This window comes from Amblyomma mixtum, chromosome 9, assembly GCF_055824585.1.
Source record: "Amblyomma mixtum isolate Tamu chromosome 9, ASM5582458v1, whole genome shotgun sequence".
Lineage (NCBI taxonomy): Eukaryota > Metazoa > Arthropoda > Arachnida > Ixodida > Ixodidae > Amblyomma > Amblyomma mixtum.
This window is the reverse complement of record NC_143020.1, coordinates 112,868,150-112,893,063: the sequence shown is the minus strand read 5'-3', so window position 1 is coordinate 112,893,063 and position 24,914 is coordinate 112,868,150. Positions and strand designations below refer to the sequence as shown.

The 24,914-nt window shown below is 49.7% G+C and overlaps 1 protein-coding gene, 2 long non-coding RNA genes and 1 pseudogene across 5 annotated transcripts; all 4 read right to left on the bottom strand.

The window, feature by feature from the left end:
- Window positions 1-766: 766 nt before the first annotated feature.
- On the bottom strand, window positions 767-2,420 carry LOC149330774 (uncharacterized). The gene is made up of 4 exons (XR_016285520.1): window positions 2,302-2,420; window positions 2,011-2,134; window positions 1,720-1,843; window positions 767-1,131 (listed from the first exon to the last, which is right to left on the bottom strand). It is a non-coding gene; the product is annotated as an uncharacterized LOC149330774 (long non-coding RNA).
- Window positions 2,421-2,595: 175 nt separating this feature from the next.
- Window positions 2,596-5,854, bottom strand: LOC149330773 (uncharacterized). 3 transcript variants are annotated; one of them, XR_016285517.1, is made up of 11 exons: window positions 5,519-5,854; window positions 5,222-5,353; window positions 4,927-5,050; window positions 4,630-4,753; window positions 4,339-4,462; window positions 4,048-4,171; window positions 3,757-3,880; window positions 3,466-3,589; window positions 3,175-3,310; window positions 2,884-3,007; window positions 2,596-2,716 (listed from the first exon to the last, which is right to left on the bottom strand). It is a non-coding gene; the product is annotated as an uncharacterized LOC149330773 (long non-coding RNA). The 3 variants fall into 3 exon arrangements; XR_016285518.1 differs by having other exon boundaries at window positions 3,175-3,298; XR_016285519.1 differs by having other exon boundaries at window positions 5,222-5,345.
- Window positions 5,855-7,325: 1,471 nt separating this feature from the next.
- On the bottom strand, window positions 7,326-9,426 carry LOC149330772 (uncharacterized; annotated as a pseudogene).
- Window positions 9,427-19,918: 10,492 nt separating this feature from the next.
- LOC149330771 (organic cation transporter protein-like) lies at window positions 19,919-23,412 on the bottom strand. Its single transcript, XM_089559500.1, has 2 exons — window positions 22,849-23,412; window positions 19,919-21,325 (listed from the first exon to the last, which is right to left on the bottom strand). The coding sequence occupies exons 1-2, from the start codon at window positions 23,410-23,412 to the stop codon at window positions 19,919-19,921; spliced, it is 1,971 nt and encodes a 656-aa protein (XP_089415626.1).
- Between the last annotated feature and the right edge of the window lie 1,502 nt (window positions 23,413-24,914).

The window sequence follows — 24,914 nt, the reverse complement described above, 5'->3', positions numbered from 1 at the left end:
TGAAAGCCGCTCAACACATTTTTTTAAAGACTATTCTTGGACATATATATATCTCCATCGGGTGAGGAGGATGTCGAAACGCCTCCTCTGAGCTGTTGCAAATGTGTTCCGCTGCCGCTTCCATCGTGATAGCGCCGCGTCCACACACCAGCCCAGCGAGCCAGGTGTCGACGCACAAGTTTCTGAGAAAGCTGTATCTGAGAAAGCTGTTTCTGAGAAAGCTGTGTCTACGAAGTTTATATCTTTCCTTTGTGGCCGTAAGGCTGCGCTCGGGTGGATGTCAATGAGTAATTACTCCCTTATTACAAATCTACTCCACCTTGGGGGATTCCCCTAAACATTTGACCAACACTATTCCCACTTCGAGTTATTGATCAATTCGCTCTCGCTCTACCATAATCTTGCCGTCCCGGTTAGCTCAATTGGTAGAGCGACTGCTCCGGTGAAGCGGTGGTCCCGGGTTCGATCCCCGGACCAGGACGAATTTTTCTTTAACTACGAAGTTTCTGAGAAAGCTGTATAGCTTTCCTTTGTGGCCGTAAGGCTGCGCTCTGGGTGGATGTCAATGAGTAATTACTCCCTTATTACAGGAAGCATTCAATGGAAAGGTCTGTATTTCCTGTACTTCAAGAATGTGGAATGGATTTACATTTTGACTGCAGCACCAGCAAGCACTGAGAAGCGTTATAGTCGCATCAACCACAACGCGCTCAAGCCGCCTGGCGCCGGCGAGCACTCAAGTGGCGACAAGAATCTCGTAAGAAACTGCCGTACAAATGATTTATTCGCAATTCGTGTAAAAAAGACCGCATTACAAAGCTCAGCAGATTTTTCTTTTTCTTTTCAGAGTCAGGAATCGTCATGGGAGCTGAAGACGCTGGAGCACGTTTCTTGAAAAACACGCTTAACGTCACAGCGAAGACGATCGGTTCGTGGCAAGAGCATGCTGAATGCAGTAACGGTGCACATTCCACAGGGAGGTGGACAACCAGACTTCTGTGGGATCGTGAGGAACAGAAAAGACTTGGGCGACGCGCGGCTGTCACTGCAGGCCCAGATCCGAGATCAGAAGAGGCCACGCCCGATGCACGAAATCCACTTGGCGTGTGCAGTGCGGGAAAGCCAGAGCACCTGCAGGCACAAAAAGAACTGTAAACAAAATGACGCAAGCAGGGAATTCGCGCGCGCACTCTGAGCGCACTCAACCAACGTGACTATATGGACCCCGCTAACTTATTTTCCGCCAAAAAATTAAGTGCCCTCTGACATTTGCCTTTCAGGCGAATATCATGGATAGCTGGCATGCGTGGTCAACGACGAGTGACCAGACGCTTACCCGGTGACAGTGACAGAGGGTAGCGGTGTGTCATTAGGGTACGGTAAGCATCAGTCACGCATGGCATTTCATACATCCATATGTTTAGAAACATGAACGGGCGTGGAAATGAAGCGTTCACAATTTACGACTATCCGCGTACAGTAAGCAGTCAACGACTTCGTCTGTAGAGATTAGGGGTGGGGAGTTATTTTGGTGTTTCTTGGAGCATAAGAGGATTTAGCCGGTCAGGTCGACCTTCAGTGTGGAGGCCGTGCAGGCTGTATGCACTGCATTAGGTGAGTGTAAGGGCGAGCGTAGATAACGCGACCTCTCAGGACACCCTCACAGCTAGCACTGATGACTGGAAATGAAAACTGAAAGTGCGAAAGTCGTATGCTCACTTGGGATGGACACTGAAGGCCTCGACCCGCCGCCTGGCGTCGTTGTTGGCCGGGAATCGGGAGAGATGAAGGCGGCAGCAGGTCTCAAGAGGGGGAGAACCTCGAGCAGACGAAGGCATGGCAGCTGAAAAACAAACAATAAAACAAGGTGGTTAGTAAACGACACATTTCATACCACGCATAACTCATGATGATAGCTCATACATGCCTGGCAAACAGAACAGAGACCTCTCAATAGCTAATCAATTAAGCCTAACTGAGCAAACCAAAGTGCCAAAGTCGTATGCTCACTTGGGATAGACACTGAAGGCCTCGACTCGCCGCCTGGCGTCGTTGTTGGCCGGGAACCGGGACAGATGAAGGCGGCAGCAGGTCTCAAGAGGGGGAGAACCTCGCGAAGACGAAGGCATGGCAGCTGAAAAACGAACAATAAAACAGGGTGGTTAGCAAACGACACAGTTCATACCACGCATAACTCATGATCATAGCTCATACATGCCTGGCAAACAGAACCAAGACCTCTCAATAGCTAATCAATTAAGCCTAACTGAGCAAACCAAAGTGACAAAGTGGTATGCTCACTTGGTATAGACACTGAAGGCCTTGACTCGCCGCCTGGCGTCGTTGTTGGCCGGGACCCGGGAGAGATGAAGGCGGCAGCAGATCTCAAGAGGTGGAGAACCTCGAGGAGACGAAGGCATGGCAGCTGAAGAACAAACTATAAAACAGGGTGGTTAGCAAACGACACAGTTCATACCACGCATAACTCATGATCATAGCTCATACATGCCTGGCAAACAGAACCAAGACCTCTCAATAGCTAATCAATTAAGCCTAACTGAGCAAACCAAAGTGACAAAGTCGTATGCTCACTTGGTATAGACACTGAAGGCCTTGACTCGCCGCCTGGCGTCGTTGTTGGCCGGGAACCGGGAGAGATGAAGGCGGCAGCAGATCTCAAGAGGTGGAGAACCTCGAGGAGACGAAGGCATGGCAGCTGAAGAACAAACAATAAAACAGGGTGGTTAGCAAACGACACAGTTCATACCACGCATAACTCATGATCATAGCTCATACATGCCTGGCAAACAGAACCAAGACCTCTCAATAGCTAATCAATTAAGCCTAACTGAGCAAACCAAAGTGACAAAGTCGTATGCTCACTTGGTATAGACACTGAAGGCCTTGACTCGCCGCCTGGCGTCGTTGTTGGCCGGGAACCGGGAGAGATGAAGGCGGCAGCAGATCTCAAGAGGTGGAGAACCTCGAGGAGACGAAGGCATGGCAGCTGAAGAACAAACTATAAAACAGGGTGGTTAGCAAACGACACAGTTCATACCACGCATAACTCATGATCATAGCTCATACATGCCTGGCAAACAGAACCAAGACCTCTCAATAGCTAATCAATTAAGCCTAACTGAGCAAACCAAAGTGACAAAGTCGTATGCTCACTTGGTATAGACACTGAAGGCCTTGACTCGCCGCCTGGCGTCGTTGTTGGCCGGGAACCGGGAGAGATGAAGGCGGCAGCAGATCTCAAGAGGTGGAGAACCTCGAGGAGACGAAGGCATGGCAGCTGAAGAACAAACTATAAAACAGGGTGGTTAGCAAACGACACAGTTCATACCACGCATAACTCATGATCATAGCTCATACATGCCTGGCAAACAGAACCAAGACCTCTCAATAGCTAATCAATTAAGCCTAACTGAGCAAACCAAAGTGACAAAGTCGTATGCTCACTTGGTATAGACACTGAAGGCCTTGACTCGCCGCCTGGCGTCGTTGTTGGCCGGGAACCGGGAGAGATGAAGGCGGCAGCAGATCTCAAGAGGTGGAGAACCTCGAGGAGACGAAGGCATGGCAGCTGAAGAACAAACAATAAAACAGGGTGGTTAGCAAACGACACAGTTCATACCACGCATAACTCATGATCATAGCTCATACATGCCTGGCAAACAGAACCAAGACCTCTCAATAGCTAATCAATTAAGCCTAACTGAGCAAACCAAAGTGACAAAGTCGTATGCTCACTTGGTATAGACACTGAAGGCCTTGACTCGCCGCCTGGCGTCGTTGTTGGCCGGGAACCGGGAGAGATGAAGGCGGCAGCAGATCTCAAGAGGTGGAGAACCTCGAGGAGACGAAGGCATGGCAGCTGAAGAACAAACAATAAAACAGGGTGGTTAGCAAACGACACAGTTCATACCACGCATAACTCATGATCATAGCTCATACATGCCTGGCAAACAGAACCAAGACCTCTCAATAGCTAATCAATTAAGCCTAACTGAGCAAACCAAAGTGACAAAGTGGTATGCTCACTTGGTATAGACACTGAAGGCCTTGACTCGCCGCCTGGCGTCGTTGTTGGCCGGGAACCGGGAGAGATGAAGGCGGCAGCAGATCTCAAGAGGGGGAGAACCTCGCGAAGACGAAGGCATGGCAGCTGAAAAACGAACAATAAAACAGGGTGGTTAGCAAACGACACAGTTCATACCACGCATAACTCATGATCATAGCTCATACATGCCTGGCAAACAGAACCAAGACCTCTCAATAGCTAATCAATTAAGCCTAACTGAGCAAACCAAAGTGACAAAGTGGTATGCTCACTTGGTATAGACACTGAAGGCCTTGACTCGCCGCCTGGCGTCGTTGTTGGCCGGGAACCGGGAGAGATGAAGGCGGCAGCAGATCTCAAGAGGTGGAGAACCTCGAGGAGACGAAGGCATGGCAGCTGAAGAACAAACAATAAAACAGGGTGGTTAGCAAACGACACAGTTCATACCACGCATAACTCATGATCATAGCTCATACATGCCTGGCAAACAGAACCAAGACCTCTCAATAGCTAATCAATTAAGCCTAACTGAGCAAACCAAAGTGACAAAGTCGTATGCTCACTTGGTATAGACACTGAAGGCCTTGACTCGCCGCCTGGCGTCGTTGTTGGCCGGGAACCGGGAGAGATGAAGGCGGCAGCAGATCTCAAGAGGTGGAGAACCTCGAGGAGACGAAGGCATGGCAGCTGAAGAACAAACTATAAAACAGGGTGGTTAGCAAACGACACAGTTCATACCACGCATAACTCATGATCATAGCTCATACATGCCTGGCAAACAGAACCAAGACCGATTCCTCTCAATAGCTAATAAATTAAGCCTAACTGAGCAAACCAAAGTGCGAAAGTTGTATGCTCACTTGGTATAGACACTGAAGGCCTCGACTCGCCGCCTGGCGTCGTTGTTGGCCGGAAACGGGGAGAGATGAAGGCGGCAGCAGGTCTCAAGAGGGGGAGAACCTCGAGGAGACGAAGGCATGGCAGCTGAAAAACAAACAATAAAACAGGGTGGTTAGCAAACGATACAGTTCATACCACGCATAACTCATGATCATAGCTCATACATGCCTGGCAAACAACCAAGACCGAGTCCTCTCAATAGCTAATAAATTAAGCCCAACTGAGCAAACCAAAGTGCCAAAGTCGTGTGCTCACTTGGGATAGACACTGAAGGCCTCGACTCGCCGCCTGGCGTCGTTGTTGGCCGGGAACCGGGACAGATGAAGGCGGCAGCAGGCCTCAAGAGGGGGAGAACCTCGGAAAGACGAAGGCATGGCAGCTGAAAAACTAACAATAAAACAGGGTGGTTAGCAAACGACAAAGTTCATACCACGCATAACTTATGATCATAGCTCATACATGCCTGGCAAACAGAACCAAGACCGAGTCCTCTCAATAGCTAATCAATTAAGCCTAGCTGAGCAAAGCAAAGTGCGAAAGCCGTATGCTCACTTGGGATAGACACTGAAGGCCTCGACGCGCCGCCTCGCGTCGCTGGTGGCCGGGAACCGGGAGAGATGAATGCGGCAGCTCTGTACGCGCCGTCGGCAGCAACCCAGGGCTGGCACACTGGAACCCTTGCAGCGGCGACGAAGGTTCGCGAACAGCAGGTCACCGCGTCATTTCCGAGAGGTGCTGGCTAAGGACCATCGTTGCGTTGACGGGAAGCAGCCGCGTGGAAACGGTTGGTATTCACGCCCAGTAGGTCGACTTCGGGAAGGAGACGACGAAGACCTCTTGCCACGTTACACCACCGGCGTTTGGAACGTATTTCTTTCCGTATTCCAAGTAGTTGTGCAGTGTCGTTTTTGTTCGCTTCTATAATCCTTGCTTTGCTTTTTTTGTTCGTAGCAGGTTCCACAAGTCTTGTTTCTTTTTTTCTTTCTTGTATTTCTTGTTTCGTCCAATCTGACAGAATCAACTCATGACAGAAGGATGCACACTGAACATCTCTGCACACTCGAATGGAAAAACAATGGCTCAGATACGAACATGCAGTTGAAATACGTACAGAAATAAGGCAGGGAAATAAGAAGCTAAGTCGACAAGTAGAAAGTATTGTGAAGAAAGCAACCTTGCACACCGCAAAAGAGCCGGACTGGCGTCCACCTTGCCTGGTCAAGAGGCCCCTTGCAAGTATGCAAAAGGTGTTAATTAGCATGCACAGGTGATCAGGAATAACTGCACTCGTGAGAATGTGTTTCGATTGCACAGGCGCGGGTAAAACATAGTTTGCCGTAAATGAGAGAATGAACAATGAATAGTCAGGACAACGCAGCGAACTGTTGAAAAATAGCTGTAACGTCAAGAGATCGGAAGCGGGCGGAGTGGATGAGGGAACAAACGCGGGTTAATGACAATCTTAGTCGAAATCGAGAAGAAGTGGGCTTGGGCAGGGCATGTAATGCGGAGGAAAGATCCTTAAGGGTAACGGAGGGTAGCAGTGGGTGGCAGACAGTTATGTGGGTGGATGTGATTAAGAAGTTAGCGGCGTTACGGTGGCTGCTACTGGCAAAGGTGAGGGTTAATAGAAGAGACATGGGAGAGGCCTTCGCATTGCAGTGGGTGTAGTCAGGCTGATGACGATGTAAAGCCAAACATCTGGACATTCGTCAATAGCTTCAAAAACAACGATGAAAGGAAAAATCTATGAAAATGAAAATGGAAACAACTTGAACCCGTAATGTGAGCGAGAGGCTTCTTGGAAGGAAAGTATTTGCGGATACCAGGAATGTAACGAATACAAAAGCAATGCTCGCTGTTTGAAATCTGACTAACTCTAGGTGCAATACATATATGAAGTGTGCGAAATCGGTGGAGGGCAGATAAACTTGAGTGTGTGGTCATAAATGAGGACGCTACGTGCAGCTTAACTTGGTTAACGTATCATAGGTTTCTGGTAGCAATACGACTCAACAGGACGGAGAAAAGATCGAAAATAAGAATTTATATTGATCGAAGGGGCAACAGATCAGGTGTTATGTGTTCAATCAACTATTGTAGATAAGCATGTAAGTAGATAAATCTCTTGTGGAGGGAGCGTAGATGCAATGCATGTATGACATTTGCGGATGTGGTGAAGTGCAGGTAGACTGTGGAGCGTGTGGCCGTAAATAAGGACACTAGCTGCAGCTCAGTCGGGCGAAATTAGTGCAACAAGGATGACTGGTAACAATACGACTAAGCAGGACGGAGACAGGCTCGAAAATAAGAACTTATATTGAACGAAGGGTGAACAGACCAAGTGTTATGTGGACCATCAACTGTTGTAGATTGATGGCAGACTTGCAAGTAGATGGATGGAGAAGGCATACGTGAGGAAGGAGTAGAATAACTTGCGTGGTGCATGGATGCCGGACAGGGCCAGAGATCCGAGCTCGTACTTAACGAGGCGGCTCCGAGAACCTGAGTCGGCGCACCTGCAAAGACAAGATGAAAGCATGGATTTGAGCGTTCAATAGAGGCTTCCGACGGTTACACTGCACCCTTTCCGCACTGTCGGGAGCAAAAGTGGTGTATGCTATGCCAGCTTCGATTCAGTTGCACTTACCCCCCTACTCCTGGTGTCGAGAAAGCTTGACACCATCCATCCACGCATGCACGCCTCCATCCATCCACGCCTTGCGTCGTGCATAGATGCCGGACCAGGGCCACAGATCCGAGCTCAGACTTCCTGAGTCGGCTCCGTGTTGTCCAGTTTCAAGGGAGACTTCAATCCGGCATATCTGCAAAGATAAAAAGGAACGTTCGCCACAGGCAACCATAGATGGAAACGACTGAACAGGGCGAGCAGACGGGACAGAAGAGAAAAAGACATGTTCTGTGTTCTCTTCCATCCCGTCTATTAGCACTTTTCAGTCGTTTCCATCAGCATGTACCAACCAGTCCGACCAAGCCATGGATGTCGTGAGCAGTCCAAAGTCGTCCGAGAGTCACACTGTACACTAGCTGCACTGTCGGTAGTAAACGTGGCTTATGCCACGCAAACTTCGACTGAACTACATCATCGAACCCTCGGCGTTGAACAGCCTTAGGGGGTACCGTTTTTATCTGCAGCCATGCCAGCTTTCTCGTTTCGATAAGTCGATGTCCTGCTTACCGAAAACGCAGAAAACGACGCTGCGATGCAGTGCAGTCAAAGCATCTGACAGCACAGCGTTTGTGACTGGAGGCAGAGGGTGCACGACCTGCGACCGCCATATCGGGCCAGACGTGACCGCGGGCCGAATGCACCAGTGCCGTTGGTTCAAGGATGAGAATGCTGGAGTTCGCATATCTGCAAAGAATAAAAAAAAAAAGACGTGACAGGCACGCAAGCATATCACAGTTGCACTTATACTCACCGTGGCAGCAGAGTGTGCGCGACCGCAGCCTTGCGCCGCGGGGCTGGAGCAAGAAAAGCGAACCGACCTTGGCTGCAGCGGAAACACGATGTGCCGCAGACCGAAGGCAGCGTCCGTTCTTCCGAGTTGCCTGGACGAAGCTGGCGAATTTCCGAACGCCGTGTACGGTCACAAGCCACATGTCGCGTAAGAAAATATACGCGCCGAAGCGTTCGGCTTACACGACATAGTGGCTTGGTCGCAATGCCGTTCGGAACGAGTTTCTGTGCGTGACGAAAACGGCAGCGAGCTCGCATATCTAAACCCCCTTGAGGCAGCGAGGAAAGGGGCGGCGCGTAGAGAAGTTTCCTCGCTGGCTCAACACCTGCAGCTGACCTGCCTAGTGTGAGCTAAGCCTAAAGCTGTATACGCGCCACAAATCCTACAGCTCGCCACGCTTCCGTCACGCACACGAAACCCGACGGAGACAGCCCATGAAACCTCTCCTTTACATGCTGCGTGTTGCTTGCTTACTTTTAGCCAATGCTCGCGGAAACAGCGCGAGTGAACCTTAAATTCGCTCTAACAGCACACAGCAGGTTTCACGGACACGACCCCTTCGCCGCGAGGCTTAGCCCCGCACTCACCTTCGATGCCGGCGGCCTGGCTCGGTGGTGTATTCCTCGGCGGTCGTCAGTCGCTCGTGAGTGCAACGGCTCCTACGAGTCTCCGCTGGACGGTGAAGACGACAGCAACCCACTGGCAACGGGCACAAAGCGATGTCTAGAAGCACTGCCGCCTGCACTGCGAAAATAAGTTCCGCTACTAGCAGCAACGAAGAAAGAATGGCGGACTGACGCGTCTGTAATCGCGTTTTTCACCCTCGAGTCAGCTGCTTGGGCATGCGCGTTACTGTCGCCTGCAGAACTTTTCAGGGGCGCTCTGCGCTGTCGCTCTTATCAGCGATAGAAAATACCTTCTGGACGGAGAGGCCGGGAACAGTGACATGTGCACTTCGCCGCTGCATCCATGGGCAGACGGCGCGTCGTCACGTTTCGTGCGGCCGTGCTTTTTTCTTTTTGTTTTCGTTGTCTGCCTCTGGCCCGTCTAGATGAAGCGATATCAAGACCGCTTTAGACGCGCAAGTTTCGCCATGCATGCGTATGCCATAGCTTGAACGATATTTCGCGCATTTCTCTTTTCTCTTGCACTTCAAACACGTGGACTGAAAGGAGGTGAATAATTTTCGCATCCCTTCGTTTTAATTCAAAAAGATAATGGGCTCTAACTTCCGCAACTTCACTGAGACCCCTTTCAGAGCCCTGTTAATAATAAAAACAAAATTTCAACAACTCTGAAGGTGAGAAGTCAATAATTAAGCACCGCCTTGTTTAAGGCGTCCCTAAGTGAAATGAAGAACATTTAGTTAGCTTGCTAACCCTGCTCTGCAGGTCCTTTATTTCATTAAAGCTCATAAGCCAATGCGTCACCAGTGCTGTTTTGTGAAAGAAATTTGCAGCCCAAGACAAGTCTCAGTGCGTCCTAGGCGTCCGGAAAACAGCTGTAATTTGGAGCCGCCGCGGTGGCTCAGCGGTTATGGTGTTCGGCTGCTGACCCGAAAGACGCGGGTTCGATCCCGGCCGCGGCGGCTGGAATTTCTTTGGAGGAGAAATTCTACAGGCCCGTGTACTGTGCGATGTCAGTGCACGTTAAAGAACCCCAGGTGGTCGAAATTTCCGGAGCCCTTCACTACGGCGTCTCTCATAGCCTCAGTCGCTTTGGGACGTTAAACCCCATAAACTAAAACTAAACTAGCTGTAATTTGTCTTTTAAATTATTTGTATTTAGAAGAATTACTCAAATGTCCTGTTAATCTCCTTGTCGCTGTGTTGCGCAATATTAAAGATGGTCAGTATTCCAATCGCTGCTGAAATGCGTTTTAAACAATCCTCTCAAGCCAGCTAGCCCTTAGCCATAACAACCGCCAATGACACAGTGCAATAGGTTCTAGTAAGGCTGCAACCAATCTTATGTAACCGTACTTCCCCCATGTCAAATGCACTAGTCGTAAGCTTCAGATCAGCGTGCATACAATGTTTCCTCTCCTGTTGTCCAAGCCTTTTGCGCTCTTTTCATTCAAATATATCACCAACTCGCCTGTTTTGCTGCAATCCCTATTATGCATAGAGTTTCTTACTATTACCTAGAGGGAAAGCTGGCAGCCCGTCTATGCGAGTTTGCATGGCGACCCCTCGCGACCACTTCAGCCACCATGGGCGCTCAAAGCATCATGGGGCTACTTGTTGTGGAACTGCAACTTTTGGCCAAAAAATAATAGAAAAATTAAGCTGTTTGATAACTACAAACGTCCTAATATCCAATGTCTTGTCTAATGATTGCAAGAAACGAGCAGAAAAGCATTTAAGTGCAAAGTTTGCCCAAAATAAGAGACGACTCGCTCTCCTATTGGCCAAGTAGTGAACACTATAAAAACTAATATTTCGTGCCCAAAAAACGCAATTTTAAAAGTAAATATGTTTTCAAAAAAGATGTTGTTGCTTAAATACTATAAGAGGTTTTTTAATGGCATTTCGGAAAAGTGAAACCTTTTATTGGCGTCGTGTGTCGTCGCGTTTTCACTACTATGGCTTTTGCACACTGCGTTCGCGCGAAAGTCGTCTGCGCACACACGGACAGCGTTTTTGGAATGAAACACCTTAGTAATGACACTCCGTGTTCCTGAAAAACTACGACTGTGCCGCAACAAGTAGCTCACCGCCCCATGATGCTTTGGGCGTCCATGGTGGCTGAAGTGCAGCGCCGCCAGCTTTCCCTCTAGGTAATAGTAAGAAACTCTATGCTAATATGCACCTGAAGGGACGAAGGTGCAAAAAGCGGTTTGGTTTGGTTTATGGGGTTTAACGTCCCAAAGCAACTGAGGCTATGAGAGACGCCGTAGTGAAGGGCTCCGGAAATTTCGACCACCTGGGGTTCTTTAACGTGCACCGACATCGCACAGTACACGGGCCTCTAGAATTTCTCCTCCAAAGAAATTCCAGCCGCCGCGGCCGGGATCGAACCCGCGTCTTTCGGGTCAGCAGCCGAGCACCATAGCCACTGAGCCACCGCGGCGGCGGTGCAAAAAGCAGTAAACCGGATGGTCTCAGGCGAACGTACATGTTACGAAGTTTGGAATTTGAGTGGTAAAAAAGGATGTCTTGGTGCTGGTTTGTTTATTTTCGGAGTACAGAATTTGAGTGCAGGTATTGCTAAAACCAAAGAAACAGCAGTGAACTGGGCACAAGCAGACAACTTTTCGCCGCTCTTCACCACCGCTGTACACGCTGCATGACCGTTATCCGCTTATGAGTGCGCAATGCTATTGATTGTAAAACATTTTATTCGCCGGAAAGAGCTTGGTAAGAGGTCACGTTAAGTGGTCGAGAGTACGCAGCCCTCGATGACTTTGTCAGCCCACTGCACCGCCAAAACTTGCGCTCTGGGGTAAGAGCTAGCCAGCACGGTCTCCCACCGCTCGAGAGAAGGAGCAGTAACAATTGATTGATTGATTGTAAAACATTTTATTCGCCGGGAAGAGCTTGGCAAGAGGTCGCGTTAAGTGGTCGAGAGTACATAGCCCTCGACGACTTTGTCAGCCCACTCCACCGCCAAAACTTGCGTTCTGGGGTCAGAGCTAGCCAGCACGGTCTCCCACCGCTCGAGAGAAGGAGCTGTAACTAGACAACTTTCACTGCCACCGCTGCATTCAAATCACGCGCGCCATCGAGGCACCCTGCGGCGCGTGGAAGGGTGCTGACATCTAGTGGCAGGCAAATAAACTGTTTTGCGTGTTTCGAGAGCAAGGTACTAGATGGGGCGAGAGCAGCTATAAAAACAAATCGAGGAAGGAAAAAAACTGTAACGCATGAAGCAAGGACGTGTTGAAAACTAGAGGAATGATTTAGTTTGTGCGCGGTCCATAGTAGTAGCAGTCGTATCGCAAACGCATAAGGCTGTTGAGTCCAACGTCCTTAGACAGTGGGCTTCTTCGATTTACCGAGCCCTGATAGTCCTCGGGCAGTTCGCGGTTTCCTGTCAAGCAGGAAGCTACGTCATGATCACGTGCGAGCAGTGCTGGCTGCATGGAGGAAGAAAAACTAGGAGGGAGCATGACGTCACAATCTTGAAGCCTAGTCATAAAAAATATAATGAAAAGAATCATGGGAAATAGGCCCTCACGTGACAAGGCAGTGGTAGCTCTTAGCCGGATTTCGGTTTCGGTTTCGCTCTCTCGCTGTACGAGCAACTGCGCGACCATCTGCTTGTGTTCACTGACGGCTCCGTGGTGAGCGCAAACTGCTCGCTCGCCACAGCGGCCATCGTCCCCGAGCGACGCGTGCGCTGACTGCGGCGCAGTGGAGATATCGGAGCACATGCTCCTTCGCTGTGCCGCTTCTGCAGTGCCGCGTCGCGAGATTCTCGCAGCCTGCAGGGCGCTGGGAATCATCCCGCACAGTCTCGAAGCGCTCCTGTGGCCGCGCGGCAGTGCGCGCACCCGTGACAGAACAATGGTGAGCCTCTGTGCGTTCATCGAGCAGGCGGGCTTGACTTCCCGCTCGCTCTTCGCCAGGTAATGCACGCGTGAAATGAACGCTCCGTGGGTGCTACCTCGGACGGTATACGCGGCCGGGCGCCCCACCCCGGCCGATAGTGCAGTGTGCTGCGCGCGCGATTAGTCCGAGACAGGACGCTACGAGCGCGCGGCTATGTATACATACAGCTTACTTCTTTTTGTAAGTGATTGTGCGCTGTGGCCGGGAGACCCCGCGCAGGGGCAGACGTAAAGCCGCCGGCACTCCCTCTCGACAGCGAGAGAAATACTTCACTGCTGCATTTCACGTCGGAACCGCGTATGTGCGCGAGCGTATTCGGCACGACTTGTGCCGGGCCCATGGGCGGGCCGAAGTCCGCCTGAGAAATAGAATCTTGCGCAGCGCGCCGGAGCGCTCGTTAAACACGTCCGTCCGCCGTGAGCGCTCTGGAAGCCGCTGCGCCCTTTTTTAGAGGCTCGTTTCTTCGCCTACTCTCGAGTTCTCCGCTTATAGCATGCGCTGAAATAAACGCTCCGTATGTGTGTATAACGACGAAAGGAATTCCTCTCCATTCTCTTTATGAACCACAGTTGAACAGTGACGAGGTCGCGGCCGCACCCTTTGATGAAAAGTTTACCTGCAGTTTTCTACAGTGCACCCAAAAACTCAAGAGTGTAATCAACAGAAGTGCTGAGACGCGGAGCCTTCAGACAACCTCGAGCTCGGTACGCATTCCGCCAAAGCTGCAACACAGGCGCTGCGCTTCTGCGCTACATCGGAGCACGGACGTTCACTAAAAAGCACCGCTGGTTGGCAGTCTGGTAACTGTGGAGGGCCCATTTCCCAAGAGTCAGTGCGCAAAAGGGCCCTAGGCAGCGGCGTCAGAGGAGGATGGCTTGCAGAGGCTGAGCGCACTCTCTCCTAGTTTTTTTTACCTCCATGGCTGGCTGGCAGCCCGCGGGCAGTCAGCGCAGAGGGAGGAGGGGAGCGATGCCGTTCGAGAAATTTGGCGCGCTTTTTGCAGCAGACCACATGTTGGAGTCTGATAGCTCCGACTCTGAGGAATCCGACGACGACGCTTTTGGAGACACATTTGTAATGTGCCTTCTGCTTACACAGTTGGAACGCAAGGACCGACACAGGGTGAAGTTGTATGGGGAAGAGGTTGTGCCGCGCTACTTGGACTTCGAGTTCAGGAAGCGTTTTCGACTATCACGATCAACCGCGGCGACTCTAGTGGACGAGTTCCAGCACTCCTCTTTCTACCCCGAAGGCCTAAGAGGGAGGCCAAAATTCACAGCCGAGAAAACTGTCCTAATCACTCTCACTTACATTATTTCGCAAAATCACATTATTAGCAAAATTATTTCGGAGGCCATGTCGCGCAGCCGTCCGCGTCAAAACAAAGGGAGCGAAAGCGCGCGTAAATTGGCGCAGAGGTGCCAAATGCGCATGCGCTTCGTCTGCTAGCTTCTCAGGCAGCGTCGTCTGCTAGCTGCCGGCTCGTGTGGGTCCCAGCAGCTCCGGCAGTCCGCGGTGTGCCATACGGAGAAAATCGAGTGCGCTTCCGGCAGGTTGCGGACTGGTGGGCGGAGCTTCGCGCCCTGCTGGAGAAAAACGAGCTTCGGGCCGGCGTCGTGGTGAGTCCGCGGTGAGTCCGGGACTGATAATCGAAGAAGCTTTGTAGTATGCACTATAGTATTTGTAGGAACCTTAGCACCGCGTTTTCTACAACTAAATGTACATTGAAGAATGTACAACCTTTGTCAAAAGTTTAGAGCCCAAGGGGTTTGCTTCTGGGCCACATTGCTTTGCTCGTAATGCGTCCTCAGCGTCTCCAATCTCCTGGAGGTAAGAAGATTTTTGGTCCTGCTCCCTCCGATGCGTAGGGCTTCCATTAGTGCTACAGGAGCGCCACAATAGTGCTTAGAAGCAAACCGCCTGGGCTCTAAACTTTGGACAAAGGCTGTACCTCACAGCTTTACCGGTGAATTTTTTTAGCTCCAATTTCGCACAGGAATGGCAATTCGGTTAAAAAAAATTGTTGTTTACCACATTTTTTAGAGCACTTACCTGAATCAACAAGAAAAAATCAGATATTCGCATCGATTGCGGCGACGAAAAAACGAAAGTGAGCGCTATCTCAGCGATTGAGTTGGTGGCGTCATCTCGTTTGTCTGCCGTGAGATTCGGCAAAGGAGGTGAGAGCCTTTTTCAGTTTCACGATACTGTAGCACGAAGGTCTTCAAACTTAGTTTACTTTTGAACAAACTAAATATTTTATGATCATTAATAATGAAGCTGCTGAAGAGTCTTCAAACATTCCGCAAAAAATCGCCGTCCTTAGCTGAATTTCCGCGTTCAACAAACAAGATAGCGCCACTGGTACAATTGCTGAGGGCGGCTTGTTTCGTTTCTTCGTCGCATCAGACCCTCATCAGACATGCCACAGACGATGCGAATGTCCGACTCTTTAATTGATTCAGGGACGTACCCAGTATAAATGCAGTATTAAACAATTCTGCCGACCAGATGCCATTTTGTGCGAAATTGGAACTCGAACAATTCACCGGAACAGCCCAAGCTCACAGTGCGTTAGTGATTAGAAGTCTTAGGCTCACAGAATTTGGATTGGCAATGAACTGTGAAGCGTTCTAGGGATTCACGGCAAAATAGCGACGGCATGGAATTCGTGATCCCGTTTTTAGACATTGTTTTTTTTTTGCCGACACCTTTTGATGAAACAAAGTACAGTTTCGAAGCTAAAGCGCTAAAGGTTGCAAAAAAATAAAGCATTAATACTCTGTAACTCAGACATCGCTTTTTTGTACCATAATTATGAACACTCGTGTGTTTCTGAAACCTATAGTAGGATACAACTTAAAAAAACAGCAGTTCCTAACACTGGGCCGCGGTCCGCGGCGTCCTGTATTACTCCGCTGACCAATCGCAACTGTAAACGAAATCAGCTTTTTTAATGTTTGTCTATATCAAACAATTCATGTATCAAAATTCTAGAGCTCATATTTTTTTTTCTTGTGATAAGCTTCTTGTTTACGCAACAAGAAACGTTTAAGCAACGGACTACTTTTTTGTCGTGGAGGAATTCTGTGCGCGAAGGCTCACGCGAAGTTTCACATATACTCCTCAAATTAACCCTGTCTTTTGACATCTGCGTCGAACTTCTTCCCGCTGACTTGCTAATTTCATCTGCCCGGAACGCGAGGACTAGTCGACTCTGTATTATTATTCTCAGTGCCGTCTTGACCCTTCATTGTATATGGAACCTTCAACAACTAGAGTAACAAGGCATTGCGATCCGCATAAATGATCGCCTTTGTTTGCCCGCACCGATAACTTTAAATATTCTTTCTTCCCTCGAACTATAGCACATTGGAAAAACCTACCACCTCATGTGTTTGTATCCGAAAAAACGTGATTTCCGCCATTGAACAAGTACTTGACCGCTAACTATTGTCTGTTGTTTGTTACGACTTGTTTTATTTTCATGCTCCGTATTTACTACGTCGCTTCTACTGAATTCTGCTTTTGGCGTCGTCTTCTGCTGGTCGTCGGAGTTCTCTGTATGTTTATCCCACTCCTGCTCGGGCCTTAACGGCCCGCAGTATTGTATAAATAATAATAAATAAAATAACGCGCTACTCTTTACGGGACGAACACAGAAGAATAAAAGGATAGCGCTCCGTCCTGTCAGATTCCTTCCTTCCCTGTTTCTCCCGTCAAGTGTAGCGCGTTATAAGCATCAACTGCCCGCCTCACTTACGCTCCTCTGACTGTCAATCACCCACCTGTTCAGGAGCTTTTTGCTCAGGATGCAGATTCTCTACCTGTTTAGCATTTCCTGAATCGAACTTTGTGTGCCTTGTGGGACTTCTTGTCCCTTAAATGGCAGTCTTGCCCCACCCGGTATCATCGGTGCCTACAACTCTTCATTGAGTCGTTAATTCTACACCCTTGTACAGAAAACTGAATGCTCAGGCTTTGGATTAATTACCTGCTAAGAAGTTTCTGAATCAACCGTCGGTTTCAGGTCCAGGCTGTTTCGTGCGACTTTGTCCATTCAATTTCAGTGGTGCACTAACTGTTCGCACGACCTGTACCTAATACGCTTAATTGCATTCCGTTAATTCCCTTCTCCACCCCCCCTCCCCCGTTCCAAAACTGCAGTTTTGCAAACAGGGGAGAGGGGGGGAGATCGGAGACGAACCATAGCTAAAGAGTCGAGTGCCTTAACATGAATTCATGAATTCATGCTAAGGTACTCCGGCCTGTGGCTTGTGGGGCTTGTATGTCACTTCAATTTCACTTAGGGAAGCACTTGGTATAACCGTTGCCTACTGTATATATAGGCTTAATTCCGCTCTTTTAACAGTTCTGTCATTCATTGGACTAACTACGTCCACTGTAGGGGAAATGACCGCCCCTATCCCCCCCAGTTAATCCTCTCCCTGTCGGTTGTAGCCATTTTATCCCAGCAATCTTACTAATCCCCGCCACCGCGGTGGCTCAGTGGTTATGGTGCTCGGCTGCTGACCCGAAAGACCCGGGTTCGATCCCGGCCGCAGCTGTTGAATTTCTCTGGAGGAGAAATTCTAGAGGCCCGTGTACTGTGCGATGTCAGTGCACGTTAAAGAACCCCAGGTGGTCGAAATTTCCGGAGCCCTCCACTACGGCGTCTCTCATAGCCTTAGTCGCTTTGGGACGTTAAACCCCATAAACCAAACCAAACCAAACCTTACTAATCCCATCCACCCGCCTGATTCGCGGCCACCCCATTCTAGGCTTGCCCACTCTTTGAACCCACTCCTTTAGCGACAGTGAGCATCGGATTTCTTCCATTCGCATTGCATGCCCTCCCCATGACCATTTAGTCTTTCGTGATATTGATTAGGACACCATTAACTGGCGTTTGTTGCCCGGCTGTTGCCCGGCTCACTCTTTTCCTGCCCGTTAACTCCTGCAATCCGCACAAGCATAGGTCTGAATGAACTCTTGAACTGCGTTACAACTGCTATGATAGGCGATGGCTAGTTGCGAAGCACCGCATGCTAAAGTTTGGACGTGAAGCCGACTAGGCCTAACTATATTTGTCTACAGAGCGACACTCCTGAAAAGCCGTCGAGCGGCTCGCCGCGTAAAAAGCACGCAGCTAGCGCGGGTGCCCCGTGGTCTTTCTTCCAGTCTACAGACAGGCTTCCATATTGTCGTGCATTGTGTTTAGAATTACTAGGTTACCTATAGTGTTGTTATTCTGTGATAATACTACTGTTGTTTCTCACACTGAGCGCACGGTATTCGCAAAAAAAGAATAAATGAGTCAACAAATACGCGATGTGGTAGTGAAGGCTTCCGAGTGTACTTAGAATGCTGTTGGAGAAAAGTTTTTTTCTGGTCAGCGTTTTTTAGAATTAACAGCATGCAAATCCTTTGCGATCTCTCCTGTGCGTGTGCTGCCTTTAAGTTGTATGCCGAGATGTTTTTGCGCCAAAATCACCGTTTGAACATCTATTAGACGAGCAGAAAAGGGGAACCAGGGAACAAAATTACGCCATTTATCCACTGCTAAATTCTACGCGTGAATTCGTGAATGACACCCCTGACTCTTACAAATCACGCTGAAACTAGCGCTCTTTGATGACTAATCCCACACTTAAACCGCTGCCCTCATTCCATCAAATTGTAGGCATTTTTTTTATTTTTCTTAGTTCTTATCTCTTATACACTCATACCATATTTGTAAAACTTCTTATGTGTTCTGTTAATTTGTACATGCCCCTTAGATAAGTACTGCTCTAAGGTCAGGGGTTTTTTTCTTGTAAAGCATTGCAATGCAAAACCACTGAGTGAAAATAAAGCCGATTGTGATTCCATGTGGAAAACATGGTCGAGACGTCTATTAGCAACCTCGAACAATGCAAGTCCATTTTCTTCCACCACAGCGGCTTCCACAAAGTCAGGACACAGCAGAAGAATCTGTCTGCGTCCTCTCCACAATGAAATTTGCTGCCAGTCATTGGGAGCCCCTGGATATGCGTTTGCCGGCAGGAGCACAGTCAGTGTACAGCGCACCCCAATGTTCGTTCATTGACAATGGCGCCTCAGGTGACATCTTTCCGCTCAAAGTCTACGCAGAGATAAAATCCGTCGGCTGCACATGGGCATCAGGGAAGATTTCAAAGTCTGCCAAACAGCGCTTGAGTAGAACGCGCACTCGACGGTCCACCATAAAGAAAAGATTCACAGTATAGAGAAAAAAATCTGGAACTGCTCACTGCGAAGAGAAACGGCGGGTTAAGCGTATGCTGACGTCAGCCCACAAGTCAATAAACATTTGAAGAAATAGCGAACGGCTAAAGCGATAACAGTCTTTGCACACTGACCTTTCAAATTTCTTGTAAAGTGCGCTAGAGCGCAGAAGTTCCAATTTTACACGCGGCTCTGTCCATGAGAACATTAAAACACAGAACGAAACACAAGCAGAACATAATATAAGTGAGGCTAAGGTTGACCTGCGATGTGCGAAGTGTCCCAAAGCAGAAGTGCATAGTCCCAGCTATGAGCTAAACAACGGGACGGGAAGGAAAGGCACTCAGGACTATGCAGACAGCGAAATACCTTATTACTAAACGCGAGCAAGTCCGGCATGAAGGTCTCTTTTTATCCACATAGAGCGATAACGGCAAAAGTAAAAAGTCAGGGAAGATTGGTTAAGTAAGGAGTCGCTATAAATTCATCCTGTGTCCGTAGATGTGAAAGCTGTTTTGAGATAAGCAATGCTGATTTGTCTGTTACCTTAAAGACTCCACATATTCTGATATGTCAAATGAGAGCAGCTGCAGAATAATCTTCCACACACAAAGCAGAGGTTCAGTCCGAATGTTTACCCTAACCAGGAACAAATCAGTGCGTGCGGTGAGCTAAGTGGGAGACTTTGGCGGCGATTTCACTCCCTCCTTGCGCCGCCTGTGCCGTTTTTCGGCTTCAGGGGAAGCCAGCGACTTCTTGAGGGCCTCCTTTCGCTCTTCATCGCCCACGGCGCCCGCTGGCGGCGGTGGCGTTGGGGCCTCCACGAAGATTTCGGGCAACCATTGGATCGCTAAGCCACTGAGGGCGGTCATCACTGCGGACAATGTGGATAGAACGAAACCAGCATTCTGACCCTTTAGTGCGATGAGCAGAACCCCCGCCAGGGAACCGCCGGAATTGAAGACGTGGCACAAGCTCACGCCGGCACTGCGAATGCTGATGGGAAAGATCTCCGCCGAGTAGCAGAAAGTCACGCTTCCGGCGCCAGAGACAGCGACCTTCGTGCCGAGGTGTGCGAACGGGACCGCTTCCCTAAAATCTGCTAATATCAGGAGCGCCTCGACAACAGAGCAGGCGCACACGATGGCCAGGAGTGCCGACAGAGTGTCCCGGACGTTGTACCTCACCATGGCCCAGCAAGCAATCCAGAAGCAGGTGATTAAGAGAAGGACTTCCGCCGTGAGCCAATAGAAACCCGTAGTCTTCTGGGTGCGGACGAGCGTGAAGTAGATGGCGCTGATGGAGAACCTGGCAAGAAATACGGAGGCTGCGCGCCGGTTCATCTTAGCCGCCTGCAAGAAGAGCTCTCCAGCGCTCACGACGTCCATCGATAGCTGCGGAGATGGGCCCAAGCTCTTCAGCTGCTTGTGGGTCGTATGCAGCAAGGCCCTGGCCTTAGCCATGTCCACGCCGTTCTTCTTGGCTGCTTTAAGGATGACAACCTCCGCTTCCTTCATGCCTCGCACGTCGAGAAGCCACGCGGGCGACTCATTCATAAGGCAGCACCAAATAGCAAACATCGTCGTCGGGACGAGGAGGAATGCTTGTGAGAGTGCCCAGCCGGGTTCCAGCGCGGAGACGGCACCCACGGCCGGTGGGACAAAGGTTGCTCCAACGGCCGTGTGCAAGATGGTGTAGAGTGGCCGCCACCGGTTGCCCGTCACCTCGTACAGGAGTATGAAGGTCAGCAGAAACGTTCCGTTGTGGCCCACGAAGATCAGTATACGTGTGATGATGTGGAAGGTGACCGTTTCCGCGACACAGTTGCTGTAAGCACCCAAGAAGAGGACGAAGACGGCCATGAGAAGGACGGGCCTCCGGCCCACTCTGTCGGACATGAAGCCGAGGAGGGGAGTCATGAGGCCGCTAACGATGACGGGTAACATTAGGCGCATGTTGGAGAGGTAGCGACGGTCACACACGAGGTCATACCGGCTCGTGAGGCTCTCAAATTTGTCAGTGAGATTGTAGTCCCATCTTTGGCACGGTACCGTCGGCCTGTTTGCTTCGGGATTCTCCTGCAAGATATGGTACAGAAGCTGTATTAGAGAGGTCGTGTCAGCGACAAGGGCGACTCCCATCGGGACCGTGACCCCAAGTGGTATTGAGTGAATGCCATATACGGGAAGAGCACTCCATCTTTTCTTCATGTCGTGTCTTCCTATTGAAGAAGCCCATATGATTTTAGATGGAACACATGAATTCATGTGGAAACAGGAATTTAGATAGGACACATGAATTCATGTGGGACGCATATCAAGACATATATGTGCCATATGAATTCATATTGGGTACACTTGAAGCCACGTGTGTCCCATATATCGACCATTATAACCACTTATGGGGCATAGGGGAGCGAGTCTAGTTGTAATGGGGTGGGGGGGTGATATGGGACCATACAGGCTATGTGACAATTTCCCCATATGCGCCCCGGTTAGGCTAACAACTTGAATCCCCAGGTATTTGAAATTATTATGTTATGTTAGGCGTGCTAACGCTCGATATTCGATCGCTGCCTCAGCGTCGGATCTATTTTTTTTTCTGCCTGAGTCCGCATGAAAGCGATTCAGCGTCTCGTGCTTATGTAGCTTTCAGCTGTTTGACTACGTCATCAAAGGTTCGTTTATTCAGCATCTTCAGATGACATTTGCTGTGCACAGCGTTAACTACGCCATGCGCAAAACGTCCCTTGCAACGGCCTTTTCTTCGCAGTGCCGATAATGTAGATTCATTCTAAGTACGCGTATTTTGAAGGTTTCCCAGACGACGCTGCCTTTTGCTGAGTTCTGGTGTTCGTTCTGGTGTTCGTTGTGCTGAGTTCTGATGTTCGTCATCTCATATTACTCAAACAGCTGGAATTCACTCTACACAAGGAGGATGCGCGGTATCGGTCGCGATCTCAGTAGAGGCAGTTCGGTAGCAACAGACGCGAATAGGTTGAATTCATACCGGACAGCTGCACTCATCAAGCACGCCAGAAGGCCTCATAATCATTGCATCTTGACGTCAATGACAATTATGTCCGTTTATGTACGCTGAAGCTCGAGCTTTTGCAAGGGTAATTGCCCTGATCATGACTTTGGCCAATATCGTCCTGTTCGTGGTCTCGGGAAGCGGTGCGGGGCAGTAGCCTAGGCCACTGTACAGGTCACGTACTGTCCCCATTATCACTAAGTGAAACGGCTTTTGGTCTAAGCCTGTGGTCATGGCCTGGTCCCGGGGAATGGTTCGTGGTCTCTGGCGTTAGGCGCGCGGAATAACGCGCGGGTCCTTGATAACGCCTGGTTACCACTAGATTTAGCTAGCATTTCAAAGCGGGTGTTGTCGAATAGGACACAGGGTAATGGCATCTAGTAATGCCAACAAAGCACAGCTGATGACGGCACAGCGAAACGTTTATACTGTCTGTCGAACCAGTCACGATAAGACACGGCATATCTGGAGGGCTGCTGCAGGCTCACTTGACTGCGCAATGCTAGAGGTGCCACAGAGCCACACGGAGAGATTAATCCCTATTAACAATAAGAAATATTGCGCTTACCGCAACGGTGAGGTCATACATGGTGCACTTGCTGAACGTGCCGTCAGCCTCGACCGGGATGGACATATTCTTCCAGGCGTCAGCGGACAGGTCGCTCAAGTCGCGGGGTGGGCTGCACCAGTAGTCGACGGGTCGCACCAGGACGCGGTCCGAGAGGATGTGCAGAAGGGACACGATGGTTGCCAGGATGCCGCACAGGAGCACGCAGTACTGGTACAGACCGTGGCCGATGACGACGTAGACGGCCTCCTGGACGGTGGCCCTGCTATCCTGGTTGACAGAGCCAGGCAGGTTCTCCGGGGAAGCCACGGTCGACGGCGACGTTGTCTTTGCTGGTGACGCCGCTATAGCGTTGACAGACTGGAGGTTCCCGTGCGAGGTGACGGCCGACTGCGACTGTGGCTTTCCTGGCGGCCCTGCTTTACTGCCGGCAGGCGGCAGGTTCTGAGGGGAGGCCGCAGATGACCGTGACGGTGGTTTTACTGGTGACACTGCGTTACTGCCGAGAGGGTTTGGGCTGTGGCACGCCGAATTCTCCGCCCGCTGTGTTCTAGACGGCTTCATGGCTTCCCGCAGTGTCTTCAGGACGCCTTTCGATGGCCGTGTTCCAGGAGGAGTTGAAACGCGTGAGCTCGCGAGCGGAACACTTCTTCTTCTGAGAAGGTTTTCCTTGTCTTCTCCTTCGAGTCGTTTTTGTCGCTGTCAGGTAAAATCACAAGGGCAGCGCATGGTGGGTCAATTCAGCGGAAATAATAAGAAGACCAGAAAAAAAGACGCAAAACCGTAAGGTTGAGCTGCCGTGTCCCTCCTGTAAATTTATATCTGCGTAGCTCTGGTTTGGCGCTATCTCCCTTCTACTCAGTTTGTTGTGAACCCGAATCTATTGACCTTTGTTGGCTCTACTGTCGCTTCTTCATCTCTTTGAGAAGAAGGTTGCTGGATGATCCCTTGTTGCATTTTAGCCTTAGTTTGAGCATCCCGGTCTTGCTATCATTTGGTGCTATCACACCTGGCTTCAGCCAGAGACCTCAAGTTACTCTGTACAAAATTTCTTGCTGGAATCTCATCGACTGCCTCGCGAAAGGTTAAAAAACTTTCTTTTATTTTCATTATTAGACTTTGTCTTAATCCATTAGTTATTTTTCTTTTTCCTCCAAACTCTTTCCTTCTCAGTCCAACCCCTACTTGAACTACGTAGAGCCCATGGGTATCACTCTCCCGCGTGCGTTTCATTTGCCTTTATTATGCACCGGTGAATAGCAATCTCTTCCACCTGATTCTTGACTGATCCCGCAGTGTAGGTAATTGTCATCATCATCATCAGCCTCACTATATCCACTGCAGGACAAAGGCCTTTCCCATATCTCTCAAATTAACCCTGTCCTGTGCCTGCTGTGGCCATCGTATCCCGGCAAACTTCTTAATCTCACCCGCCTACCTAACTTTCTGCCGCCCCTTACTACGTTTCCTTTCCCTTGGACTCCACTCCGTTACCCTTACGGACCAACGGTTATTTTGCCTTCAAATTAAATGCCCGGCCAAAGCACATTTCTCCTTCTCAATTTCGACTAGGATGTCATCAACCCGCGTTTATCCCTCGCCCACTCTACCCTCTTCCTGTCGCTTAACGTTAAACCTATAAGTGTGGCTATGTGCCATATTTCATAAGGCCAACACCATCAATAACAAGGACTTGTGGTGGCTCCCAATTTAACTTAGAAATCCCCGCAGTTCGATGCGCCGCCACGACCAACTAACTACCCATCGAATCAAATTATTTCACCGCCGTATTTTAGCACTGCGATTTCGTCCTATTAATTTTGTTCGTTTCAGCTCGTGTTTGTAGTTGATAATGTACGCTTTCGCTTCGGCGATTAACTATCTTGCCCAGACGACTGTTCCAATCAGTTCAGTCTATCTCCATCTCATGTATGCTGAAAAAAAAAAATGGCAGACGATTTAGCGTGGCTATGCCCATTGCGCATCAGGTGCTCTAGAACTTCGGTTCTCACTTCTGTTTCGGCTCGAGGCTCAATTTCACGGTCAAGCAGGCTTCAGACAAGATC